General features: G+C 52.7%; 1 protein-coding gene across 1 annotated transcript in view; it reads right to left on the bottom strand.

The window, feature by feature from the left end:
- LOC147099658 (endoplasmic reticulum resident protein 27-like) overlaps window positions 1-24,439 on the bottom strand; it is a 38,229-nt gene extending 13,790 nt beyond the window's left edge. The window contains exons 1-6 of the mRNA XM_085969339.1: window positions 24,197-24,439; window positions 16,955-17,046; window positions 13,560-13,697; window positions 6,563-6,682; window positions 4,927-5,052; window positions 3,766-3,963 (exon numbers count right to left, since the gene is read on the bottom strand). Coding sequence (XP_085825465.1) covers window positions 3,766-3,963; window positions 4,927-5,052; window positions 6,563-6,682; window positions 13,560-13,697; window positions 16,955-17,046; window positions 24,197-24,353 — 831 coding nt within the window. The 5' untranslated portion in view covers window positions 24,354-24,439. The remainder of the gene's footprint in view (window positions 1-3,765; window positions 3,964-4,926; window positions 5,053-6,562; window positions 6,683-13,559; window positions 13,698-16,954; window positions 17,047-24,196) is intronic.
- Between the last annotated feature and the right edge of the window lie 1,834 nt (window positions 24,440-26,273).

The raw sequence follows: 26,273 nt of genomic DNA, 5'->3' as shown, positions 1-26,273 counted from the left end.
GATACGAAGGTCCTATTTCCCTTAGCAGAGGGGTCAATAACCAGGGAGCATAGATTTAAAGTAATTGGTCGGAGGTTTAGAGGGGATTTGAGGAGAAATGTTTTCACCCAGAGGGTGGTGGGGGTCTGGAACTCACTGCCTGAAAGGGTGGTCGAGGCAGAAACCCTCATCACATTTAAAAAGTACTTCAATATGCACTTGAAGTGCCGTAACCGACAGGCCTACGGGCCAAGAGCTGGCAAGTGAGATTAGGCTGGAGAGCTCTTTGCGTCCAGCACAGACATGATGGGCCGAATGGCCTCCTGTGCTGTGAATTTCTATCATTCTACGATGGTGACGAACTCCAGACCCAGCTGAACAATCCCATCACACCCACACACTCCAACCAGAGGCGTCACAGCACAATCGAGGATTTGAGGCCAGATCAGTTCAGAGAGTCACGAAAATCTCAGAGTGTTGTCCGTGAGGGTGGGGTTCGCATGATGTGCTTTCACCTCCGAGACCCGTGTCAAAGACCCCACAGTATGCCGGCTGTGTGGGTGCCACTCTCAGCCCAGTTTACATCAGCCCTGAGTAAACAGCACTAAACTGCACTGAACTGGGCACAAACTGGCCATCTCATTCAAAGGTTGAAGATGGCTAGTGTTTGATAGTGTTCTTCAGAGGCTGAGGCACGTTATTGGGATCAAGAGAGCTTTACTCTGTATCTAACCTGTGCTGTACCTGCCCTGGGAGTATTTGATGGGACAGTGTAGAGGGAGCTTTACTTTGTATCTAACCCGTGCTGTACCTGCCCTGGGAGTGTTTGATGGGACAGTGTCGAGGGAGCTTTACTCTGTATCTAACCCGTGCTGTACCTGCCCTGGGAGTGTTTGATGGGGCAGTGTAGAGGGAGCTTTACTCTGTATCTAACCCGTGCTGTACCTGCCCTGGGAGTGTTTGATGGGATAGTGTAGAGGGAGCTTTGCTCTGTATCTAACACTGTGCTGTACCTGCCCTGGGAGTGTTTGATGGGACAGTGTAGAGGGAGCTTTACTCTGTATCTAACCCGTGCTGTACCTGCCCTGGGAGTGTTTGATGGGATAGTGTAGAGGGAGCTTTACTCTGTATCTAACCCGTGCTGTGTCTGCCCTGGGAGTGTTTGATGGGACAGTGTAGAGGGAGCTTTACTCTGTATCTAACCCGAGCTATACCTGCCCTGGGAGTGTTTGATGGGACACTGTAGAGGGAGCTTTACTCTGTATCTAACCCGTGCTGTACCTGCCCTGGGAGTGTTTGATGGGATAGTGTAGAGGGAGCTTTACTCTGTATCTAACCCGTGCTGTGCCTGCCCTGGGAGTGTTGGATGGGACAGTGTAGAGGGAGCTTTACTCTGTATCTAACCCGTGCTGTACCTGCCCTGGGTGTGTTTGATGGGACAGTGTAGAGGGAGCTTTACTCTGTATCTAACCCGTGCTGTACCTGCGCTGGGAGTGTTTGATGGGACAGTGCAGAGGGAGCTTTACTCTCTATCTAACCGTGATGTACCTGCCCTGGGAGTGTTTGATGGGACAGTGTAGAGGGAGCTTTACTCTGTGTCTAACCCGTGCTGTACCTGCCCTGGGAGTGTTTGATGGGACAGTGTAGAGGGAGCTTTACTCTGTATCTAACCCGTGCTGTACCGGCCCTGGGAGTGTTTGATGGGACAGTGTAGAGGGAGCTTTACTCTGTATCTAACCCGTGCTGTACCTGCCCTGGGAGTGTTTGATGGGAAAGTGTAGAGGGAGCTTTACTCTGTATCTAACCCGTGCTGTGCCTGCCCTGGGAGTGTTGGATGGGACAGTGTAGAGGGAGCTTTACTCTGTATCTAACCCGTGCTGTACCTGCCCTGGGAGTGTTTGATGGGACAGTGTAGAGGGAGCTTTACTCTGTATCTAACCCGAGCTATACCTGCCCTGGGAATGTTTGATGGGACAGTGTAGAGGGAGCTTTACTCTGTATCTAACCCGTGCTATACCTGCCCTGGGAGTGTTTGATGGGACAGTGTAGAGGGAGCTTTACTCTGCATCTAACCCGTGCTGTACCTTCCCTGGGAGTGTTTGATGGGACAGTGTAGAGGGAGCTTTACTCTGTATCTAACCCCGTGCTGTACCTGCCCTGGGAGTGTTTGATGGGACAGTGTAGAGGGAGCTTTACTCTGTATCTAACCCGTGCTGTACCTGCGCTGGGAGTGTTTGATGGGACAGTGTAGAGGGAGCTTTACTCTGTGTCTAACCCGTGCTGTACCTGCCCTGGGAGTGTTTGATGGGACAGTGTAGAGGGAGCTTTACTCTGTGTCTAACCCGTGCTGTACCTGCCCTGCGAGTGTTTGATGGGACAGTGTAGAGGGAGCTTTACTCTGTATCTAACCCGTGCTGTACCTGCCCTGGGAGAGTTTGATAGGACAGTGTAGAGGGAGATTTACTCTGTATCTAACCCCGTGCTGTACCTGCCCTGGGAGTGTTTGATGGGACAGTGTAGAGGGAGCTTTACTCTGTATCTAACCCATGCTGTACCTGCCCTGTGAGTGTGTGATGGGACAGTGTAGAGGGAGCTTTACTCTGTATCTAACCCGTGCTGTACCTGCCCTGGGAGTGTTTGATGGGACAGTGTAGAGGAAGCTTTACTCTGTATCTAACCCCGTGCTGTACCTGCCCTGGGAGTGTTTGATGTTGTCGTAAATAGTGGAAAAAATTCATTGCCTTCACTTTAATGAGCAGCAGAGTTCGCCCCGTTGCCAAGAAGCAGTCGCTGTGTTCCTGGCTCCGTGGTGCAGTGTTCGTACTTTCGCGGCCCGCTGGGCTCGACCCTCCTCTTCAATCAATTCTTTTCACTTCTTGTGCTGACGTTATGTGAGTGCCCTCTGCTGACCACGCCAGGACTGAGACGCTCCCTCAGACCGACCAGCAGTGCTGGCTGGGGCGGGAGCAGTCTTATTGAAGTTACGGGAATTTGTAATGGGACCCACACGTGTTATATTACAATAACGTGCATTTATATAGCGCCTTTAAGGTAGTAAAACATCCCAAGGCGCCTCAGAGGAGAGTCATCAGACAAAATTTGACACCGAGCCACATAAGGAGATATTAGGACAGGTGAAAGAGGTGGGTTTTAAGGAGCGTCTTAAAGGAGGAGAGAGAGGCGGAGAGGAGGAGAGGTTTAGGGCGGGAATTCCAGAGCTTAGGGCCCAGGCAGCTGAAGGCACGGCCGCCAACGATGGAGCGATGGAATGCACAAGAGGCCAGAATTGGAGGAGCGCAGAGGTCATATTGTTTTTAGTATTCATTGGATGTGGGCGTTGCTAGCGCGGGCAGCATTTATTGCGCATAAGAAGGTGGTGGTGAGCCGCCATCTCGAATACAATGGAGTGACTCGTTGGGCCATTTCAGGGGGGCAGTTAAGAGTCAACCACATTGCTGTGGGTCTGGAGTCACATATAGGCCAGACCGGGTAAGGGCGACAGATTCCCTTCCCTAAAGGACGTTAGTGAACAGATGGGTTTTTGCAACAATCCGATAGTTTTATGGTCACCATTACTAATAATAATTAACTAATTTTAAATTCCCCAGCTGTCCATGGTGGGATTTGAACACTTGTCTCACGGATTATTAGTCCAGGCCTTTCAATTACTAGCCCAGTAACATAACCATTATGCTGTCTTGTAGGGTTGTGGGGCTGGAGGAGCTCTAATAACATACATTAACGACACATATCCCGGTGTTGAACCGATTCAGCCCTGCCACCCACCTTCTCTAGGCCCTCCATAAAGTTGTTGCAGAATTTCCGTAAGGACTCAGGGTTGGCATCACTGGCCTTCATCTTGTCCACTGCATCAGTCATGATGTGAAAGAGACAGATCGCGGGGAGATCAGCTGCCTTCACATTGAAATATGAAATCACACGATTATTCTCCTTCACGTCTGTGTCGACCAGAATAAATATCACCTGAGGGAGAAGTGAGGAGCGCAGCAGTTAGTGTCCACACCAAGCGTGTTTTGGAGATAAAGAAAGACTTGCATTTCTCCAGCGCCTTACACGACCACCGGACGACTCAAAGCGCTTTACAGCCAGTGAAGTACTTTTTTTGAAGTGGAGTCACTGTTGTAATGTAGGAAACGTGGCAGCCAATTTGTGCACAGCAAGCTCCCACAGTCAGCAATGTGATAATGACCAGATCATCTGTTTTATTGATGTTGATTGAGGGATAAATATTGGCCCCAGGACACCGGGGAGAACTCCCCTGCTCTTCTTCGAAATAGTGGCTGTGGGATCTTGTACATCCACCTGAGAGAGCAGACGGGGCCTCGGTTTAACATCTCATCCGAAAGATGGCACCTCTGGCAGCACAGTCCCTGGAGTGGGACTTGAACCCACAACCTTCTGACTCAGAGGCGAGAGTGTGACCCACTGATCTAAGACTGACAGCAGAAACTGGACTGAGACTTGCCCACTTCCACGGGTCTCAGTTGGATCTAAAGGCAGGCCTCACACTGCCCCTCAGCCCCCCTCCCCACACAGTAACTGGGGATCGACACGTCCACATGTACGTAACTGCTCAGCCTGTGCTCCAGACAGCTCAGCTCTGGGAGTTACCGCCTGTTGCTAAGAAATAGGAAATAGGAGCAGGAGTCGGCCATTTGGCCCCTCGAGCCTGCTCCACCATTCAATGAGATCATGGCTGATCTTCTACCTCAACTCCACTTTCCTGCACTATCCGCCTATCCCTTGATTCCCTTAATATTCAAACGTAGCACAACGATTCAACAAGCTACCCAGAGATATGATGGAATCCAACAAACTCTCAGTGAAGAGCCAACTACTTATAACGGGAATTAAATGTCACACAGAGCAAAGGTGTAAAATATTGAAGTGATAAAGTCAGCCCTTTGCAAGCTTCACATGACTCACCTTCCCCCGAAACTCGGGGGAAACAGCTTTGAACTTCTCGAGCAGAGGCTGGTATTGTTCTGATCTCTTACTCACCAAGAGCAGCAGGTGAATGGGAATTCCAGAGCCAAAAATCTGGCTTGCATCCTGTGTGTGAGGGGGGAAGAAACATGATAAGTTTACAAGAGCTGGCATTCAAAGAAGGTGTTTCTCCCGGAGTCAGTGAGCACCCTGAGGGCACGGCGCTTGCACAGGGCACAATCGCACCGCCGGCTCGCTGTGCTGATGTACCTGTGTTGGGGGGCAGTGAAGGTGTCACAGCTGAAGGGTTCTGTTTGGGCCCCAGGGGTTGGCTGGCTTGGCAGGGACCAAGGCTCCTGCTCGCTGGTGCCTTGCTGTTGGGCAGAGAGTCGCCAACTCTGGTTGGGCATGTTCGCGGAGGTGTCATTACATGACCTACCTCCTCCAACAGCCCCGCCCCCCCCGCTCCCGCCATTGGTCGTCCGACACGTCCATCCTCGCGGTGCCCCGCCTTCTCACAGCCAACCGGAACGCAAACAGACTCTTCATTGCCCAATTGAATGATTCTTGATTGTCCCATCGCCAATACTATTTATCAACAAAAACTGTTCAAAGAACATGAAAAAATATACAATTGTTTTTTTTTTAACACCCCCTTGATATTTCTCCCCGGGTTGCTCACAGGAGATTGATCTTCAATTCCCGGAGACTCCAGCACGTTCTCGGAGGGTTAGGACAATTGTCCTTGCCTGGCATCGGGTGGCTTGCTGTTCACAAGATCGATACGGGCGAGGGAGGTCATTGACCCATCTGAACTCATCCATAAAGAGTGACCCAACAGATACTCCCCCTGGATGTTGCCTGGGCTGGGGAATTTTAGCTATGAGGAAAGATTGGATTGGCTGGGGTTGTTTTCTTTGGAACAGAGGAGGCTGAGGGGAGATTTAATTGAGGTGTATAAAATTATGAGGGGCCTAGATAGATTGGAGAGGAAGGACCTATTTCCCTTAGCAGAGGGGTCAATAACCAGGGAGATTTGAAGTAATTGGTGGGAGGATTAGGGGGGAGTTGAGGAAAACTTTTTTCACCCAGAGGGTGGTGGGGGTCTGGAACTCACTGCCTGAAAAGGTGGCAGAGGCAGGAACCCTCATCACATTTAAAAAGTACTTAAATATGCACTTGGAGTGCCGGAACCTACAGGGCTACGGAGCAAGAGCTGGCAAGTGGGATTGGGCTGGAGAGCTCTTTGTCGACTGACGCAGACACGATGAGCTGAATGGCCTCCTTCTGTGCTGTAAATTTCTACGATTCTCTGATTCAATCACAGCCTCCAACTCCTTCCTACATAATCTCAGGGTTTCCCCTTCCTCTGGGGCCCGTTCTTTAAGTGAAGGACTTGCTGAGATCAGTCCTAAATTTGTCGTTTACGAGTTTGCCCTCGTGCTCCTCACGTTACGGTTTAATTTGAGGTGGTGTATTGGCTCGGACTAGATTCATGACCCAGCCCAGCCCAGAAACGCTGCCATTCGGCTCTTCGAGTCTGTCGTGGTGCTTTGTTGTTCTTAGGCTTGAAGATGACCAGGTCTGGTGTGTGTCCCTGGCCCTCAGTCTTCCTGTCAGTAACAGCAGCGATTACCATGTGATTGTATTCCGTCACCAGGTGCAGTTCATTGTGTCGCAGAAACTGAATAATCTTCGTTATGTTCGGTTGCAGTTCCCCTTCCTCAATTTCATAGTCAGCACGACCTTCATCAAACTGAAAGACAGGTAGACTAAGCTGTTGACACACAGTCGGAACTTTCAACTCTCTTACAGTCTAATCGCCATTCAGACCGCCGGGTTTTTGCCAGTTTTGCCCCCCCGCCCCCGCACTCTTTCGCTGGATAGTGGTCACACTCTGGTACTTTGATCCAGTGACCATTCTTAATCACTGCGGGCCACAGCGACTATTTGACAACGGAGGACGTGCCAGCCACGACTAGACTTGTCCTCATCTGATGTCCATCCACGTGCACTTTTAACAAAGGCTAGTGACCGGGAGTGGGGCGTGCCTTGGCTGACCTTTGCCCCCTCTCTAGCCCAGGAGCACTAAGCTCACCTGTAGCCCCAGTTATTCCTCTCGTTGACCCAGATAATTCGGGACAGACCTAGAGTTGAAACTGAGACTGTCTGGTCTGTGTGGGTCAGTGCAACACAAGGCAGTGCCTTCAGCCATCAGGGCAGTGTCCGCCCTCTATTTAATGTCAAAAATAATTTAATATAACCATGAAATTCATTGAATTTCCCCTTTTCTTTTTTTCCCCTCTGGTTATGGGAGAGGTTGACAGACACTGCTGATGCGGAACTGGTCCTGCCATTGTCAGCATCAAGTGCTCCCACCCAGATTCCGATAGAGCGGCACCAACACTGTAGCCACCAGTCTGAGGGTGCCCCCTGTCTGAGGGTGCCCCCTGATCTGGAGCCGGTCCCCCCGCTCATACCGGACAGCAGCGGAACCAGAGAATTTGGTGGCAGTGTACAAGACTCGTGAAAAGCTGAGACAGAACAAGGTAAGTTACCACACGGACTGCAGCGGTTCAAGAAGGCGGCTCACCACCACCTTCTCGAGGGCAATTAGGGATGGGCAATAAATGCCGGCCTTGCCAGCGACGCCTACATCCCGTATACAAATTAAAAAAACGTTGGCTCTTCCAGATTTGCCACTGCGTGTTCAGGTGGGGGCCGTTACCTGGAGTAACCCTGGGATCTGAGCCGAGAATTACTTGGATAAGAAGCATTGGTCTGGAGCATAACTGGCTCACTGAGGTACACACGTGGGATGAAAGCTAACACTGACTTGAAGACTGCCAAACAAAATGAAAGAAAATAATGACATTTTATAACCAGCTTTCCATTTTAGAGAAGGGACAACAATATTGGCAAACAACGATGTAGAACAGCAATGGGAAACATTTAAAACGGTGTTCAACAGAGTCCAGGAAAAATATATTGCTCTAAAGAACAAGCTAAACACTAATGAGACTCTATGGATGAATAAAGCCATAAGGGAAAAATTGAGGGTAAGGAATTAAGTACATGGACAGCAGGGGAGTGCATGATAAGGGAGAATACAAAGAGATTAGGAGAGAAGTCAAAAAAACAATTAGGAAGGCAAAGAGGAATTATGAAACTAAATTATCAAGGAACATAAAACAAAAGAGTAAAATATTTTACAGGCACATCGATAATCAGGATGGGAATAGGACCACTAAGGGCTCGACAGGATAATACCAGACAGAAAACAAAGAGTAGGGATAAACTGGTCTTTTTCAGGATGGCAGACTGTGACTAGTGGGGTACCGTAAGGATCGGTGCTTGGGCCCCAGCTATTCACAAGCTATATCAATGATTTGGATGAGGGGACTAAATGTAACATTTCCAAATTTGCTGATGATACAAAGCTAGGTGGCAGCGTCAGTTGCGAAGAGGATGTGAAGAAGCTTCAAGGGGATCTCGACAGGCTCAGTGAGTGGATGAGAACATGGCATATGGAATATAATGTGGATAAATGTGAAGTTATCCACTTTGGTAGAAAAAACAGAAAGGCAGTGTATTTCCTAAATGGTGAAAGATTGGGGAATGCAGATGCTCAAAGGGACCTGGGTGTCCTTGTACATGAGTCACTGAAAGTGAATGTGCAGGTGCAGCAAGCCATTAGGAAGGCAAATAGTATGCTGGCCTTCATTAGTTTGGCATAAAAATAAATCAAAAAAGGTGACTCAACCGTGGCTAACAAGGGAAATTAGGGATAACATAAGATCCAAAGAGAGGACATATAAATTGGCCAAAAAAAGCAGCAAACCTGAGGATTGGGAGCAGTTTAGGATTCAGCAAAGGAGGACAAAGGGATTAATTAAGAGGGGGAAAATAGATTATGAAAGTAAGCTTGCAGGGAACATAAAAACTGACTGTAAAAGCTTTTATAGATATGTGAAGAGAAAAAGATTGGTAAAGTCAAGCGTAGGTCCCTTGCAGTCAGAATCAGGGGAATTTATAATGGAGAACAAAGAAATGGCAGACCAATTAAATACATATTTTGGTTCTGTCTTCACAAAGGAGGACACAAATAACCTCCCAGAGATGTCGGGGAACATAGGGACTAATGAGAGGGAGGAACTGAAAGAAATCAGTATTTGTAGGGAAATGGTGTTGGGGAAGTTGACGGGATTGAAGGCCGATAAATCCCCAGGGTCTGATAATCTACATCCTAGGGTACTTAAGGAAGTGGCCCTGGAGATAGTAGATGCATTGCTGGTCATCTTCCAGAACTCGATAGACTCTGGAACAGTACCCATGGATTGGAGGGTAGCTAATGTTACCCCACTATTCAAAAAAGGTGGTAGAGAAAAAGAGGGGACTTATAGACCGGTAAGCCTGACATCGGTAGTGGGGAAAATGCTAGAGTCCATTATAAAAGATGTAATAGCAAAGCACTTGGAAAGCAGTGACAGGATCGGACAAAGTCAACATGGATTTACAAAAGGTAAATCGTGCTTGACTAATCTACTGGAATTTTTTGAGGATGTAACTGGTAAAATAGATAAGGGAGAACCAGTGGATGTGGTGTATTTGGACTTTCAGAAGGCTTTCGATAAGGTCCCGCATAAGAGATTAGCGTGCAAAATTAAGGCACATGGGATTGGGGGCAAGGTATTGACTTGGATAGAGAACTGGTTGGCAGATAGAAAGCAAAGAGTTGGAATAAACGGGTCATTTTCTGAGTGGCAGGCAGTGACTAGTGGGATACCGCAAGGATCGGTCCCAGGACCCCAGCTGTTCACAATATATATTAATGATCTGGACGAGGGAATTGGATGTAGTATCTCCAAATTTGCAGACGACACAAAGCTGGGTGGGAGGGTATGCTGTGATGAGGATGTCATGAAACTCCAGTACGATTTGGACAGGTTGGGTGATTGGGCAGAAACATGGCAAATGCACTATAATGTGGATAAATGTGAGGTTATCCACTTTGGTGGCAAAAACAGGAAGGCAGATTATTATTTGAATGGCAATAGATTGGGAGAAGGGGAAGTGCAAAGAGACCTAGGTGTTCTTGTGCACCAGTCGCTGAAGGTAAGCATGCAGGTGCAGCAGGCAGTTAAGAAGGCAAATGGTATGTTGGCCTTCGTAGCAAGAGGGTTCGAGTACAAGAACAAGGATGTCTTGCTGCAGTTGTACAGGGCCTTGGTGAGACCGCACCTTGAGTATTGTGTGCAGTTTTAGTCGCCTTATCTGAGGAAGGATGTTCTTGCCATGGAAGGAGTGCAGCGAAGATTCACCAGGCTGATACCTGGGATGGCAGGAATGACGTATGAGGAGAGATTGTGTCGATTGGGCTTATACTCACTGGAGTTTAGAAGATTGAGAGGGGATCTCGTCGAAACCTATAAAATTCTGTCAGGCCTGGACAGACTAGATGCAGGAAGGATGTTCCCGATGGTAGGGGAGTCCAGAACCAGGGGTCATAGTCTAAGGATAAGGGGTAAGCCATTTAGGACTGAGATGAGGAGGAATTTCTTCACCCAGAGAGTGGTGAACCTGTGGAATTCTCTACCACAGAAGGCAGTAGAGGCCAATTCATTAAATATATTCAAGAAAGAGTTAGATATATTTCTTAAGGCTAAAGGGATCAAGGGATATGGGGAGAGGGCAGGGACAGGGTACTGAATTTGGATGATCAGCCATGATTGCATTGAATGGCGGAGCAGGCTCGAGGGGCCGAATGGCCTACTCTTGCTCCTATCTTCTATGTTTCTATGTTTCTATTACAAGAGGATTTGAGTACAGGAGTAAAGAAGTCTTACTCCAATTATATAGGGCCTTGGTGAGACCACACCTGGAGTACTATGTACAATTTTGGTCTCCTTACCTAAGGAAGGATATACTTGCCATAGAGGGAGTGCAACGAAGGTTCACGAGATTGATTCCTGGGATGGCGGGACTGTAGTATGAGAAGAGATTGAGTAAACTAGGCCTGTATCCTCTTGAATTCAGAAGAAAGAGAGGGGATTTCATTGAAGCATACAAAATTATTACAGGGCTTGATAGGGTGGATGCTGGGAGAATGTTTCGATTGGCTGGGGAGTCTAGAACCAGGGGCCACAGCCTCAGGATAAAGGGTCGGCCATTCAGGACTGAGATGAGAAGAAATTTCTTCACACAGAGGGTGGTGAATCTTTGGAATTCTCTACCCCAGAGGGCTGTGGAGGCTCAGTCATTGGGTGTATTCAAAACAGAAGTCGATAGATTTCTGACTAGTAAGGGCATCAAGGGATATGGCGATAGGGCCGGTGAATGGAGTTGAAGATCAGCCATGATCTCATTGAATGGCGGAGCAGGCTCGAAGGGCCGAGTGGCCGACTCCTGCTCCTATTTCTTATGTTCTTATGTTCTTATGTACCACAGGCAGTGATAGAGAGATGGCAGAAATATTAAATAATTATTTTGCTTCTGTATTTACCAGGGAGATAGAACAGGTGGACATGACATTGGATGATGAGATTAGTAATTAAATAACTGCATTTAAAATAAAAAGAGGAGATATATTAAATAAACTAATCAAACTCAAAGAGGATAAAACCCCTGGTCCGGATGGATTACATCCGCGCATTTTGAAAGAATCTAGGGAAGAGATAGCAGAGGCATTACTGCGCATATTTAATAATTCGTTAGAAAAAGTTGTAGCGCCAGAGGACGGGTGGATAGCTAACGTAATACCGATATTTTAGAAGGGGGATAGAACATGTCCAGAGAATTATAGACCAGTCAGCTTAACATAAGTGGTAGGAAAAATAATGGAATCCCTACTAAAGGAGAAAATAGAAGAACATCTAGAAACCAAAAACATAGTAATGAATAGTCAGTGTGGATTTCAAAAGGGAAAGTTTTGCTTGACCAACTTTATTGAATTTTTTGAAGAGGTAATAGAGAGAATAGACAAGGGTAATGCAGTAGATGTAATTTATTGAGATTTTCAAAAGGCCTTCGATAATGTACCCCATAATAGACTGATGAACAAGGTCAGAGAATGCGGAGTCAGGGGACAATTAGCAGAATGGATTGCTGGCTGGCTTCAGGACAGAAAGCAGAGAGTAGGGGTAAAGGGTAGCTATTCACAGTGGCAGAAGGTGGGTAGTGGTGTTCCACAAGGATCAGTGCTGGGACCACTGTTGTTCACAATTTACATTAACAATTTAGACTTTGGAATCAAAAACACAATTTCTAAATTTGCGGATGACCCCAAATTGGGGGGGATAGTCAATACTGAGGAGGACTGCAACAAGTTACAGGAGGACATTAATAAACTTGCGGAATGGGCATATAATTGGCAAATGAAGATTAACACAGATAAATGTGAGGTATTACATTTTGGTAGGAAGAATAGGGAGGTCACTTATCACTTGGAGGGTGCAAGTCTAGGTGGGGTAGAGGAACAAAGCGATCTCGGAGTACAAATACACAAATCACTAAAAGTTGCGACACAGGTTAGCAAGGCCATAAAAAAAGCAAACTAGGCTCTAGGGTTTATTTCTAGAGGGATAGAATTGAAAAGTATCGAACCTTGGTTAGACCACACTTGGAGTACTGCGTACAGTTCTGGTCGCCATATTATAAAAAGGATATAGAGGCACTGGAGAGGGTGCAGAGAAGATTTACAAGGATGATACCAGAAATGGGAGGGTACACCTATCAGGAAAGGATGAACAGGCTGGGTCTCTTTTCACTTGAAAAAAGAAGGCTGAGGGGTGACCTGATAGAGGTCTTTAAAATTATGAAAGGTTTTGATAGAGTGGATACAGAGAGAGTGTTTCCACTTGTGGGGAAGAGCATAACTAGAGGCCATCAATATAAGATAGTCACCAAGAAATCCAATAGCGAATTCAGGAGAAACTTCTTTACCCAGAGAGTGGTGAGAATGTGGAACTCGCTACCACAGGGAGTGGTTGAGGCGAATAGTATCGATGGATTTAAGGGGAGGCGGGACAAGCATATGAGGGAGAAGGGAATAGAGGGTTACGCTGATAGATTTAGATGAGGAAAGACGGGAGGAGGCTCGAGTGGAGCATAAACGCCGGCATGGACTGGTTGGGCCGAATGGCCTCTTTCTGTGCTGTATATCCTCTGTGATCCTGTGTAAGTGGGTGAGTGGTTTTATGGTAAAGGCGGAATATTAGTCACCTTTCTCGGCAGCTTTACTTTTTAACGTATTCCTGACTGTGGAATGAAATGTGGAAAATGTTTCCACTTGTGGAGGGAGACCAGAACTAGGGGCCATAAATATAAGATAATCACTAATAAATCCAATCGGGAATTCAGGAGAAACTTCTTTACCCAGAGAGTGGTGAGAATGTGGAACTCGCTCCCACAGGGAGTGGTCGAGGCGAATAGTGGAGATGCATTTAAGGGGAGGCTGGATAAACACATGAGGAAGAAAGGAATAGAAGGATATGCTGATAGGGTGAGATGAAGAGGGGTGGGAGGAGGCTGGTGTGGAGCAGAAACACCGGCACGGACCAGGTGGGCCGAATGGCCTGTTTCTGTGCTGTGAATGTAATTCCACCCAGAAGCAGGAATCGCAGCCTCAGTCTTACCTTCTTGAAAAGACTGATGGTGTTCCTGGTGATGTTAAACTTCTCCCAAACAGCGACGTTGTAAGTGACGGCAAACGGTAAGTTCCTCAACGTGCTGACCACGTCATTGAAGGCTTCAGCCGCCGGGGACTCCCGATCCTGGGGGAGCGAGAGCAAGGAGAAATCAGGATGGAAAACAAACCTGGAATGCTCGGTGATCGGGGGCAGGAATCCTGGCTGATTCCCCCCGCCCACCGCCCCCCCCCGGTCCAGCGAGTGGTACTGAGGACAGTTGTAGCGCCTCCTGCTGTCCCAGCTGTGACCAGCCGCTGCCGCTGTTTAACGCAGCGAGCTGGTGGATGAAGCTGGAGATGTTTACAATGGTTTACTGCGTTCAACGTCACCGAACCGCTCGCAAACACAGGGCCTTTGGGCTGATGAGCAAACTCCATAGAGTAACCTACACCACAGACTGTTCCCCCTCCCTGATGATAGACTACTGACTGCGAGCTGGAGGAGTCCACAAATAGAAAGAACCCGCCTTCAGGTAACACCTCGCATGATCTCAGGACCTCCCAAACCACAGCCAATGAAGTACTTTTGAATTCTAGTCAATGTTGTAATGCAGCAGACAATTTGTGCACAGCAAGCTCCCACAAACAGTAAAGTGACAATGACCAAATAATCGTTTTTTTAGTGATATTGATTGAGGGATAAATATTGGCCAGGACACTTGGGAGGACTCCCCAGCTCTTCTTCCAATAGTGACCTTGGGAATTTTTCCGTCCACCTGAGGGGGCAGGCGGGGCCTCGGTTTATTGACTCATTTGAAAGATGGCACCTCCGGCAGTGCAGCGCTCCCTCAGTACTGCCCCTCCGACAGTGCAGCGCTCCCTCAGTACTGCCCCTCCGACAGTGCAGCGCTCCCTCAGTACTGCTCCTCCAACAGTGCGGCGCTCCCTCGGTACTGCCCCTCCGACAGTGCAGCGCTCCCTTAGTACTGCCCCTCCGACAGTGCAGTGCTACCTCAGTACTGCCCCTCCAACAGTGCAGCGCTCCCTCAGTACTGCCCCTCCAACAGTGCAGCGCTCCCTCAGTATAGCCCCTCCGACAATGCGGCGCTCCCTCAGTACTGCCCCTCCGACAGTGCGGCGCTTCCTCAGTACTGCGCCTCCGACAGTGCAGCGTTCCCTCAGTATTGCCCCTCCGACAGTGCAGCATTCCCTCAGTACCGCCCCCCCGACAGTGCAGCGCTCCCTCAGTACCGCCCCCCCGACAGTGCAGCGCTCCCTCAGTACTGCCCCTCCAACAGTGCAGCGCTCCCTCAGTACTGCCTCCCCGACAGTGCAGTGCTCCCTCAGGACTGCCTCTCCGACAGTGCGGCGCTCCCTCAGTACTGCCTCTCCGACAGTGCGGCATTCCCTCAGTACTGCCCCTCCGACAGTGCAACGAAGCGCTCCCTCAGTACTGCTCCTCCGACAGTGCAGCGCTACCTCAGTACCGCCCCTCCAACAGTGCGGCGCACCCTCAGTATTGCCCCTCCAACAGTGCGGCGCTCCCTCAGTACTGCCCCTCCGACAGTGCAACGCAGCGCTCCCTCAGTACTGCCCCTCCGACAGTGCAACGCAGCGCTCCCTCAGTACTGCTCCTCCGACAGTGCGGCGCTCCCTCAGTACTGCCCCTCCGACAGTGCGGCGCTCCCTCAGTACTGGCCCTCCGACAGTGCAGCACTCCCTCAGTGTTGCCCCTCCGACAGTGCGGCGTTCCCTCAGTACTGCCCCTCCAACAGTGCGACGCTCCCTCAGTACTGCCCCTCCGACAGTGCGGCGCTCCCTCAGTACCGCCCCTCCGACAGTGCGGCAGTCCCCCAGTATTGCCCCTCCGACAGTGTGGCGCTCCCTCAGTACTGCCCCTCCGACAGTGCAGCACTCCCCCAGTACTGCCCCTCTGACAGTGCGGCGCTCCCTGAGTACTGCCCCTCCGACAGTGCAGCACTCCCTCAGTAATGCCCCTCCGACAGTGCGGCGCTCCCTCAGTACTGCCCCTCCGACAGTGCGGCGCTCCCTCAGTACTGCCCCTCCGACAGTGCGGCGCTCCCTCAGTACTGCCCCTCCGACAGTGCAGCGCTCCCTCAGTACCACCCCTCCGACAGTGCAGCGCTCCCCCAGTATTGCCCCTCCGACAGTGTGGCGCTCCCTCAGTTCTGCCCCTCCGACAGTGCAGCACTCCCTCAGTACTGCCCCTCTGACAGTGCGGCGCTCCCTCAGTACTGCCCCTCCGACAGTGCGGCGCTCCCTCAGTACAGCCCCTCCGACAGTGCAGCGCTCCCTCAGTACTGCCCCTCCGACAGTGCGGTGCTCCCTCAGTACTGCCCCTCCGACAGTGTGGCGCTCCCTCAGTACTGCCCCTCCGACAGTGCGGCACTCCCTCAGTACTGACCCTCCGACAGTGCGGCGCTCCCTCAGTACTGCCCCTCCGACAGTGCGGCGCTCCCTCAGTACTGCCCCTCCGACATTGCGGCGCTCCCTCAGTACTGCCCCTCCGACAGTGCGGCTCTCCCTCAGTACTGCCCCTCCGACATTGCGGCGCTCCCTCAGTACTGCCCCTCCGACAGTGCGGCGCTCCCTCAGCACTGACACTGGGAGTGTCGGCCTGCATTGTTTGCTCAAGTCTTTGGAGTGGGGTTCAAACCCACAACCTTCTATCTCTGTCGTGAGAAAGGAATGAAAAATAGTGCGCGTGCCTGTGTGCATGTGTGTGCATGCGTGTGTGTGTGTGTGCGTTTGTGTGCGTGTGTGCGTTTGTGTGCGTGTGTGTGTTTGTGTGTGCATGTGTTCGTGTTTGCGCGTGAGTGTGCGTGTGCATGTCTTTGCGTGTGTGTGCGTGTGGGCGTTTGTGTGTGCATCTGTATGTGTGCGTGTGCATGTACGTGTGTATGTGTTTGCATGTGTGTGCTTGGGTGTGTGTGTGCGTGTGTGTGTTTGCGCGTGTGTGCGTGTGTGTGTGTTTGTGTGTGTGCATGTGCATGTTTCCGTGTATGTGCTTGTGCATGTGTGCGCGTGTGTTTGTTTGCGTGTGTGTGCATGTGTGTGCGTGTGTGTGTGTTTGTGTGTGTCTGTCTGTTTGCGCGTGTGTGCGTGTGTGTATTTGCATGTGTGTGCGTGTGTGTGTATGTGTGTATGTGTACATGTGCATGTGTGTGTGTGTCTGTCTGTTTGCGCGTGTGTATTTGCATGTGTGTGCGTGTGTGTGTGTGCATGTATGTGTACGTGTGCATGTGTGTGTGTGTGTCTGTCTATTTGCACGTGTGTGTTTGCATATGTGTGCGTGTGCGTGTGTGTGCGTGCGTGTGCGTGTGTGTGTGTGGGGGTAAGAAGCAGGATTGAAAATAATGCAGAATGAAATGAAGCACCAACCTTAAGAAAGCCGATAACGGTAACCTGAGCCCCGTTGATGAAAGCCTCCACACTCGAGACATTGTTCAGCAGCTGTACTTTCCTGGACTCATCTGTAAAACAATCACAATCAGACCCCCCGACTGAGAAAGAGTCCTTTGTTCAGGAATGGAACTTCATGCTTGTTGACGCTGAAGGCTATTTCTTTGACGGTTGAGGGGGGATCAGCTCCACCTCTTTAAAATGCTGAAAGCCCAGGAGGATGTGGAATAGCAGGGATGAGGCGGTTAACCTGCGAGGAGAGACTGGGGAAGCTGGGACCCGTTCCATTAGAATAGGGAATGTTGAGGAGTTGTGCCAGAGGGGTCGGCTGGGTTTATTCAGGGAAGAGTTGGATGCTATGAAAGTTGGGTTGCGGTTCCTGCAGGGTCTTTCCGGGTGGAGGAGTAACGATTGGCCTTCCTGTGATCCCAAAGCATTCCACGGACATTACGTAACTTTGAAGTTCAGCCGCTGTAGGGAAACACAGCAACTGCTATGGGGCACAGCAAGGTGGCTCCTTATCAAATAGTATCACAGAGATCTTTAACATCAACTAGAACCACCTGAGAGGGCAGACAGTTTAACGTCTCACCCGAAAGACGGCCCCTCCGACAGTGCGGCGCTCCCTCAGTCCTGCCCCTCCGACAGTGCGGCGCTCCCTCAGTACTGCCCCTCCGACAGTGCGGCGCTCCCTCAGTACTGCCCCTCCGACAGTGCGGCGCTCCCTCAGTACTGCCCCTCCGACAGTGCGGCGCTCCCTCAGTACTGCCCCTCCAACAGTGCGGCGCTCCCTCAGTACTGCACCTCCGACAGTGCGGCGCTCCCTCAGTACTGCCCCTCCGACAGTGCGGCGCTCCCTCAGTACTGCCCCTCCGACAGTGCGGCGTTCCCTCAGTACTGCCCTCCAACAGTGCGGCGCTCCCTCAGTACTGCCCCTCCAACAGTGCGGCGCTCCCTCAGTACTGCCCCTCCGACAGTGCAGCGCTTCCTCGGTACTGCTCCTCCGACAGTGCGGTACTCCCTCAGTACTGCCTCTCCAACAGTGCAGCACTCCCTCAGTACTGCCCCTCTGACAGTGCGGCGCATCCTCAGTACTGCCTCCCCGACAGTGCAGCGCTCTGTCAGTACTGCCCCTCCGACAGTGCGGCGCACCCTCAGTACAGCCCCTGCGACAGTGCGACGCTCCCTCAGTACTGCCCCTCCGACAGTGCGGCGTTCCCTCAGTACTGCCCCTCCAACAGTGCGGCGCTCCCTCAGTACTGCCCCTCCGACAGTGCAGCGCTCCCTCAGTACTGCCCCTCCGACAGTGCGGCGCTCCCTCAGTACTGCCCCTCCGACAGTGCGGCGTTCCCTCAGTACTGCCCCTCCAACAGTGCGGCGCTCCCTCAGTACTGCCCCTCCGACAGTGACGCGCTCCCTCAGTACTGCCCCTCCGACAATGCGTCACTCCCTCAGCACTGCCCCTCCGACAGTGCGGCGCTCCCTCAGTACTGCCCCTCCGACAGTGCAGCGCTTCCTCGGTACTGCTCCTCCGACAGTGCGGTACTCCCTCAGTACTGCCTCTCCAACAGTGCAGCACTCCCTCAGTACTGCCCCTCTGACAGTGCAGCGCATCCTCAGTACTGCCTCCCCGACAGTGCAGCGCTCTGTCAGTACTGCCCCTCCGACAGTGCGGCGCACCCTCAGTACAGCCCCTCCGACAGTGCGGCGCTCCCTCAGTACTGCCCCTCTGACGGTGCGGCACTCCCTCAGTACTGCCCCTCCGACAGTTCGGCGCTCCCTCAGTACTGCCCCTCTGACAGTGCAGCGCTCCTTCAGTACTGCCCCTCCGACAGTGCGGCGCTCCCTCAGTACTGAACCTCCGACAGTGCGGCGCTCCCTCAGTACTGCCCCTCCGACAGTGCAGTACTCCCTCAGTACAGCCCCTCCGACAGTGCGGCACTCCCTCAGTACTGCCCCTCCGACAGTGCAGCGCTTCCTCAGTACTGCTCCTCCGACAGTGCGGCACTCCCTCAGTACTGCCCCTCCAACAGTGCAGCACCCCCTCAGTACTGCCCCTCCGACAGTGCGGCGCTTCCTCAGTACTGCCCCCCCGACAGTGCAGCGCTCCGTCAGTACTGCCCCTCCGACAGTGCGGCGCACCCTCAGTACAGCCCCTCCGACAGTGCAGCGCTCCCTCAGTACTGCCCCTCTGATGGTGCGGCACTCCCTCAGTACTGCCCCTCCAACAGTTTGGCGCTCCCTCAGTACTGCCCCTCTGATAGTGCAGCGCTCCCTCAGTACTGCCCCTCCGACAGTGCGGCGCTCCCTCAGTACTGCCCCTCCGACAGTGCAGCGCTCCCTCAGTACTGACCCTCCGACAGTGTGGCGCTCCCTCAGTACTGCCCCTCCGACAGTGCAGCACTCCCTCAGTACTGCCCCTCCGACAGTGCAGCACTCCCTCAGTACTATCCCTCTGACAGTGCAGCGCTCCCTCAGTACTGCCCCTCTGACAGTGCAGCACTCCCTCAGTACAATTATCCCTCCGACAGTGCAGCACTCCCTGAGTACTATCCCTCCGACAGTGCGGCGCTCCCTCAGTATTGCACCTCTGACATTGCGGCCCTCCCTTAGTACTGCCCCTCCGACAGTGCGGCACTCCCTCAGTACTGCACCTCTGACAGTGCAGCACTCCCTCAGTACTGCCTCTCCGACAGTGCGGCGCTCCCTCAGTACTGCCCCTCCGACAGTGCGGCGCTCCTTCAGTACTGCCCCTCCGACAATGCGGCGTTTCCTCAGTACTACAGCTCTGACAGTGCAGCGCTCCCTCAGTACTGCCCCTCCGACAGTGCGGCGCTCCCTCAGTACTGCACTGGGAGCGTCGACCTGGATTTTGTTCCCAAGTCTCTGGAGTGGGGGCTCGATCCCACGACCTTCTGACTCAGGTGTGAGAATGCGACGCACTGCGTTGTTTAAGAAATGGAATTAGTAACTTATTATATATGATAAGAAGGGATATGTTTGATGTTATAAGCTCTGGGGATTTGTTCTTGGCAGGTGTCGGTAGTTTGCAGCCTTGACTCTCTCTCGCTTGTTGCTCATTCCCTGTATGTTGCCAAAGTGAGTTCAATACGTCCATGGAGAGGACCGTCCATGGTGAGGATTGTCCATGGTGAGCACCGTCCATGGTGAGGACCGTCCATGGTGAGGACCGTCCATGATGAGCACCATCCATAATGAGCACCGTCCATGGTGAGGACCATCCATGGTGTGGACCGTCCATGGTGAGGACTGTCTATGGTGAGGACCGTCCATGGTGAGCAACGTCCATGGTGAGCACCGTCCATAGTGAGGACCGTCCATGGTGAGGACCGTCCATGGTGAGCACCGTCCATGGTGAGCACCGTCCATGGCGAGCACCGTCCATGGCGAGGACTGTCCATGGTGTGGACCGTCCATAGTGAGGACCGTCCATGGTGAGGACCGTCCATGGTGTGGACTGTCCATTGTGAGGACCATCTATGGTGAGGACCGTCCATGGTGAGCACCGTCCATGGTGAGGACCGTCCATGGTGTGGACCGTCCATAGTGAAGACCATCCATGGTGAGCACCGTCCATGGTGAGCACCGTCCATGGTGAGGACTGTCCATGGTGAGGACCGTCCATGGTGAGGACCGTCCATGGTGAGCAGCGTCCATGGTGTGGACCGTCCATGGTGAGCACCGTCCATGGTGAGGACCGTCCATGGTGAGGACCGTCCATGGTGAGGACTGTCCATGGTGAGGACCGTCCATGGTGAGGACCGTCCATGGTGAGCACCGTCCATGGTGTGGACCGTCCATGGTGAGCACCGTCCATGGTGAGGACCGTCCATGGTGTGGACCGTCCATGGTGAGGACCGTCCATGGTGAGGACTGTCCATGGTGAGGACTGTCCATGGTGAGGACTGTCCATGGTGAGGACCGTCCATGGTGAGGACTGTCCATGGTGAGGACCGTCCATGGTGAGGACTGTCCATGGTGAGGACTGTCCATGGTGAGGACCGTCCATGGTGAGCACCGTCCATGGTGTGGACCATCCAAGGTGAGGACCGTTCATGGTGAGGACCGTCCATGGTGAGGACTGTCCATGGTGAGGACTGTCCATGGTGAGCACCGTCCATGGTGAGGACCATCCATGGTGAGGACCGTCCATGGTGAGGACTGTCCATGGTGAGGACTGTCCATGGTGAGCACCGTCCATGGTGAGCACCGTCCATGGTGAGGACTGTTCATGGTGAGGACCATCCATGGTGAGCACCGTCCATGGTGAGCACCGTCCATGGTGAGGACTGTCCATGGTGAGGACTGTCCATGGTGAGCACCGTCCATGGTGAGCACCGTCCATGGTGAGGACTGTTCATGGTGAGGACCATCCATGGTGAGCACCGTCCATGGTGAGGACTGTCCATGGTGAGGACTGTCCATGGTGAGCACCGTCCATGGTGAGCACCGTCCATGGTGAGCACCGTCCATGGTGAGGACCGTCCATGGTGTGGACCGTCCATAGTGAAGACCATCCATGGTGAGCACCGTCCATGGTGAGCACCGTCCATGGTGAGCACCGTCCATGGTGAGGACTGTCCATGGTGAGGACCGTCCATGGTGAGGACCGTCCATGGTGAGCACCGTCCATGGTGTGGACCGTCCATGGTGAGCACCGTCCATGGTGAGGACCGTCCATGGTGAGGACCGTCCATGGTGAGGACCGTCCATGGTGAGGACCGTCCATGGTGAGGACCGTCCATGGTGAGCACCGTCCATGGTGTGGACCGTCCATGGTGAGCACCGTCCATGGTGAGGACCGTCCATGGTGTGGACCGTCCATGGTGAGGACCGTCCATGGTGAGGACTGTCCATGGTGAGGACCGTCAATGGTGAGGACTGTCCATGGTGAGGACTGTCCATGGTGAGGACTGTCCATGGTGAGGACCGTCCATGGTGAGGACTGTCCATGGTGAGGACCGTCCATGGTGAGGACTGTCCATGGTGAGGACTGTCCATGGTGAGGACCGTCCATGGTGAGCACCGTCCATGGTGTGGACCATCCAAGGTGAGGACCGTTCATGGTGAGGACCGTCCATGGTGAGGACTGTCCATGGTGAGGACTGTCCATGGTGAGCACCGTCCATGGTGAGCACCGTCCATGGTGAGGACCGTCCATGGTGAGGACCGTCCATGGTGAGGACCGTCCATGGTGTGGACCGTCCATGGTGAGGACCCTTCATGGTGAGGACCATCCATGGTGAGGACCGTCCATGGTGAGGACTGTCCATGGTGAGGACTGTCCATGGTGAGCACCGTCCATGGTGAGCACCGTCCATGGTGAGGACTGTTCATGGTGAGGATCATCCATGGTGAGCACCGTCCATGGTGAGCACCGTCCATGGTGAGGACTGTCCATGGTGAGGACTGTCCATGGTGAGCACCGTCCATGGTGAGCACCGTCCATGGTGAGGACTGTTCATGGTGAGGACCATCCATGGTGAGCACCGTCCATGGTGAGGACTGTCCATGGTGAGGACTGTCCATGGTGAGCACCGTCCATGGTGAGCACCGTCCATGGTGAGGACTGTTCATGGTGAGGACCATCCATGGTGAGCACCGTCCATGGTGAGCGCCGTCCATGGTGAGCACCGTCCACGGTGAGCACCGTCCATGGTGAGGACCGTCCATGGTGAGCACTGTCCATGGTGAGGACCGTCCATGGTGAGCACCGTCCATGTTGAGCACTGTCCATGGTGAGGACCGTCCATGGTGAGCACCGTCCATGGTGAGCACCGTCCATGGTGAGGACTGTCCATGGTGAGCACTGTCCATGGTGAGGACCAGCCCATGGTGAGGACCAGCCCATGGTGAGCACCGTCCATGGTGAGCACTGTCCATGGTGAGGACCGTCCATGGTGAGCACTGTCCATGGTGAGGACCGTCCATGGTGAGCACTGTCCATGGTGAGCACCGTCCATGGTGAGGACCATCCATGGTGAGCACCGTCCATGGTGAGCACTGTCCATGGTGAGGACCGTCCATGGTGAGCACTGTCCATGGTGAGGACCGTCCATGGTGAGCACTGTCCATGGTGAGCACTGTCCATGGTGAGGACTGTCCATGGTGAGCACTGTCCATGGTGAGGACCAGCCCATGGTGAGGACCAGCCCATGGTGAGCACCGTCCATGGTGAGCACTGTCCATGGTGAGGACCGTCCATGGTGAGCACTGTCCATGGTGAGGACCGTCCATGGTGAGCACTGTCCATGGTGAGCACTGTCCATGGTGAGGACCATCCATGGTGAGCACCGTCCATGGTGAGGACTGTCCATGGTGAGCACCATCCACAGTGAGCACCGTCCATGGTGAGCACCATCCACAGTGAGGACTGTCCATGGTGAGCACCGTCCATGGTGAGCACCGTCCACAGTGAGGACTGTCCATGGTGAGCACCGTCCATGGTGAGCACCGTCCACAGTGAGGACTGTCCATGGTGAGGACCAGTAACTGCCCCCCTGCACAGCGAGTTGACCACATTGATCCTGGTGCCTCCTCCTCCCTCCCTCTCTGTGTCTCTCGTGGCTCGCCCTGATGACTCAGCGAGTTGGGGAAGTTACTGACGGGGTGTCTGGGAGAGATGCCCACACCTCGCGCCCAGTCTGTGTCTCAGTGCGCCGCACAGGCAAAGTGTACGCCAGGGAAGAAAGCTGCCATGAGGGTTGGATTCTGGAGACACGTTCCCCCGTGGAATCAGACGGCAAATCATTCATTTACAACGCGAATAGTCCACAGATTTAAAAGCGTGAGTTTATTCAGTGGGAGAGTGGGTCAGCAAGCGGTTAACTCACAGGCTACTGGCACACCGAGCACCGTTTAACAGAGGCCGAACATCTCGCCGTAGAAACAAGAAGTCGTTTAAACAGTTCCCTGAATTTGAACCTCTCGCCCTCGTGTGTGAACCACTCTGATCATTCAGATGGTTCACTCGGAGAGTTCTGGGGATCTGGAACGCTCGATCTGAAGAGGTGGTGGAAGCTGATTCTATAAATAATTTTAAAAGGGAGTTGCACAGGTAGTCGAGGGTGAGGAACTTTCAGGGTTACGGACAAAAGGCGCGGGGGGTAGGACTGAGCACGACTGATCCTTCAAAGAGCTGGCACAGGCCCGATGGGCCGAATGGCCTCCTTCTGTGCTGTAAGTTTCTAGGATTCCTACCTTTGGGGGGAGTCGGATTTTCGAATATTTTCCCCTTTTCCTTCGGCTTTCCTTCCCCTTCTCCTCCTTTCCCTACGTCCTCGACGACAGCCTCATCTCCCGACCCCCCGGAGCAGGAGGAGATCAGAGCGAGGAGGAGCAGAGTGCGGGCAATCATACCGAGCGGCAACACACACACACACACACACACTGCCCGCTGCGACTGCCCAGCTCTGCAATTGACGTATGGCAGCAGAGGCTGGCAGTGATATACCGCCACCCCCCTCCCCCGGCACCAAAACAAAATAAAACCCTTGACCTTGGAGACATCAGGCGCCTCCCATGAGCCGAGGTCATGACTAAAGTCTGTGGGAACAGGGCAGGTGTAGGGCTGAGAGTCCGTGACTCGCATTGGCAGCGAGCGCGCCCACCGTCATTGCAATAAAGTGATTCAAACACTTCTTTTAAGTTAAGAAAAAGTATTGCATAAAACCACCATGAGGTTGGGTGGAGAAAAAGCTTCTAAATGATGAGAATCTGGAATTAAAAAACGAAATTGCAGGTCCCTCGGTGGCTGAGCTTGAGAGGGCAGATTAATGCTCCAGCTGGGAGCCGGGCCAGGCATTTCCAGTGCAGCTCCAGGTCCAGCTCCTGATCCAGCTCCAGGTCCAGGTCCTGATCCAGGTCCTGATCCCGCTCCTGATCCAGGTCCTGATCCCGCTCCTGATCCCGGTCCTGATCCAGCTCCAGGTCCAGCTCCTGATCCAGGTCCTGATCCAGCTCCTGATCCAGCTCCTGATCCAGGTCCTGATCCAGGTCCTGATCCAGCTCCCGATCCAGCTCCCGATCCAGGTCCTGATCCAGGTCCTGATCCCGGTCCTGATCCAGCTCCAGGTCCAGCTCCTGATCCAGGTCCTGATCCAGCTCCTGATCCAGGTCCTGATCCAGCTCCAGGTCCAGCTCCTGATCCAGGTCCTGATCCAGCTCCTGATCCAGTTCCAGGTTCAGGTCCTGATCCAGGTCCTGATCCAGCTCCAGGTCCAGCTCCTGATCCAGGTCCTGATCCAGCTCCCGATCCAGGTCCTGATCCAGCTCCTGATCCAGCTCCTGATCCAGCTCCTGATCCAGCTCCTGATCCAGCTCCTGATCCAGCTCCTGATCCAGCTCCAGGTCCATGTCCTGATCCAGGTCCTGATCCAGCTCCCGATCCAGGTCCTGATCCAGGTCCTGATCCAGCTCCCGATCCAGGTCCCGATCCAGGTCCTGATCCAGCTCCTGATCCCGGTCCTGATCCAGCTCCTGATCCCGGTCCTGATCCAGCTCCTGATCCAGCTCCTGATCCAGCTCCTGATCCCGGTCCTGATCCAGCTCCTGATCCAGCTCCTGATCCAGGTCCTGATCCAGGTCCAGTTCTGCTCCTGGTCCTGGTCCAGGTTGAGGGATCCCTCAGTGTGGGCTGCATTAACCATCAAGCCATAGTTTGGTTGATTATTTATTTTAAAGTTAGCAATTTACTGTAAAAACATTTAGAATCATCGAATCTTACAGCACCGCAGGAGGCCATTCAGCCCATCGTTCCTGTGCCGGCTCTTTGGTCGAGCTCTCCAATTAGTCCCACTCCTCCCTGCTCTTTCCCCACAGGCCGGCAAATGTTTCCTTTACAAGTATTTATCCAATTCCCTTTTGAAAGTTACGATTGAATCTGCTTCCACCGCCCTTTCAGGCAGCGCGTTCCAGATCACAACAACTCGCTGCGTAAAAAAAATTCTCCTCATCTCCCCTCTGGTTCTTTTGCCAATCACCTTAAATCTGTGTCCTCTGGTTACCGACCCTCCTGCCACTGGAAACAGTTTCTCCTTATTTACTCCATCAAAACCCCTCATGATTTTGAACACATCACCCCTTAACCGTCTCTGCTCTAAGGAGAACAATCCCAGGTTCTCCAGTCTCTCCACATCACTGAAGTCCCTCATCCCCGGTCCCATTCTAGTAAACCTTCTCCGCACCCTCCCCAAGGCCTCGACATCTTTATTTGAAAGATGCAAACAGCATTCGCACCTGATTAATAAAAGGATTAAAAGCAACACCCTGAAAGAGA

The sequence above is a fragment of the Somniosus microcephalus genome, chromosome 28, assembly GCF_052327205.1.
Source record: "Somniosus microcephalus isolate GS21.2 chromosome 28, FLI_Smic_1.0, whole genome shotgun sequence".
Taxonomy (NCBI): Eukaryota; Metazoa; Chordata; class Chondrichthyes; order Squaliformes; family Somniosidae; genus Somniosus; species Somniosus microcephalus.
The sequence above is the reverse complement of the archived record's forward strand: the minus strand, read 5'-3'. Positions and strand labels throughout refer to the sequence as shown.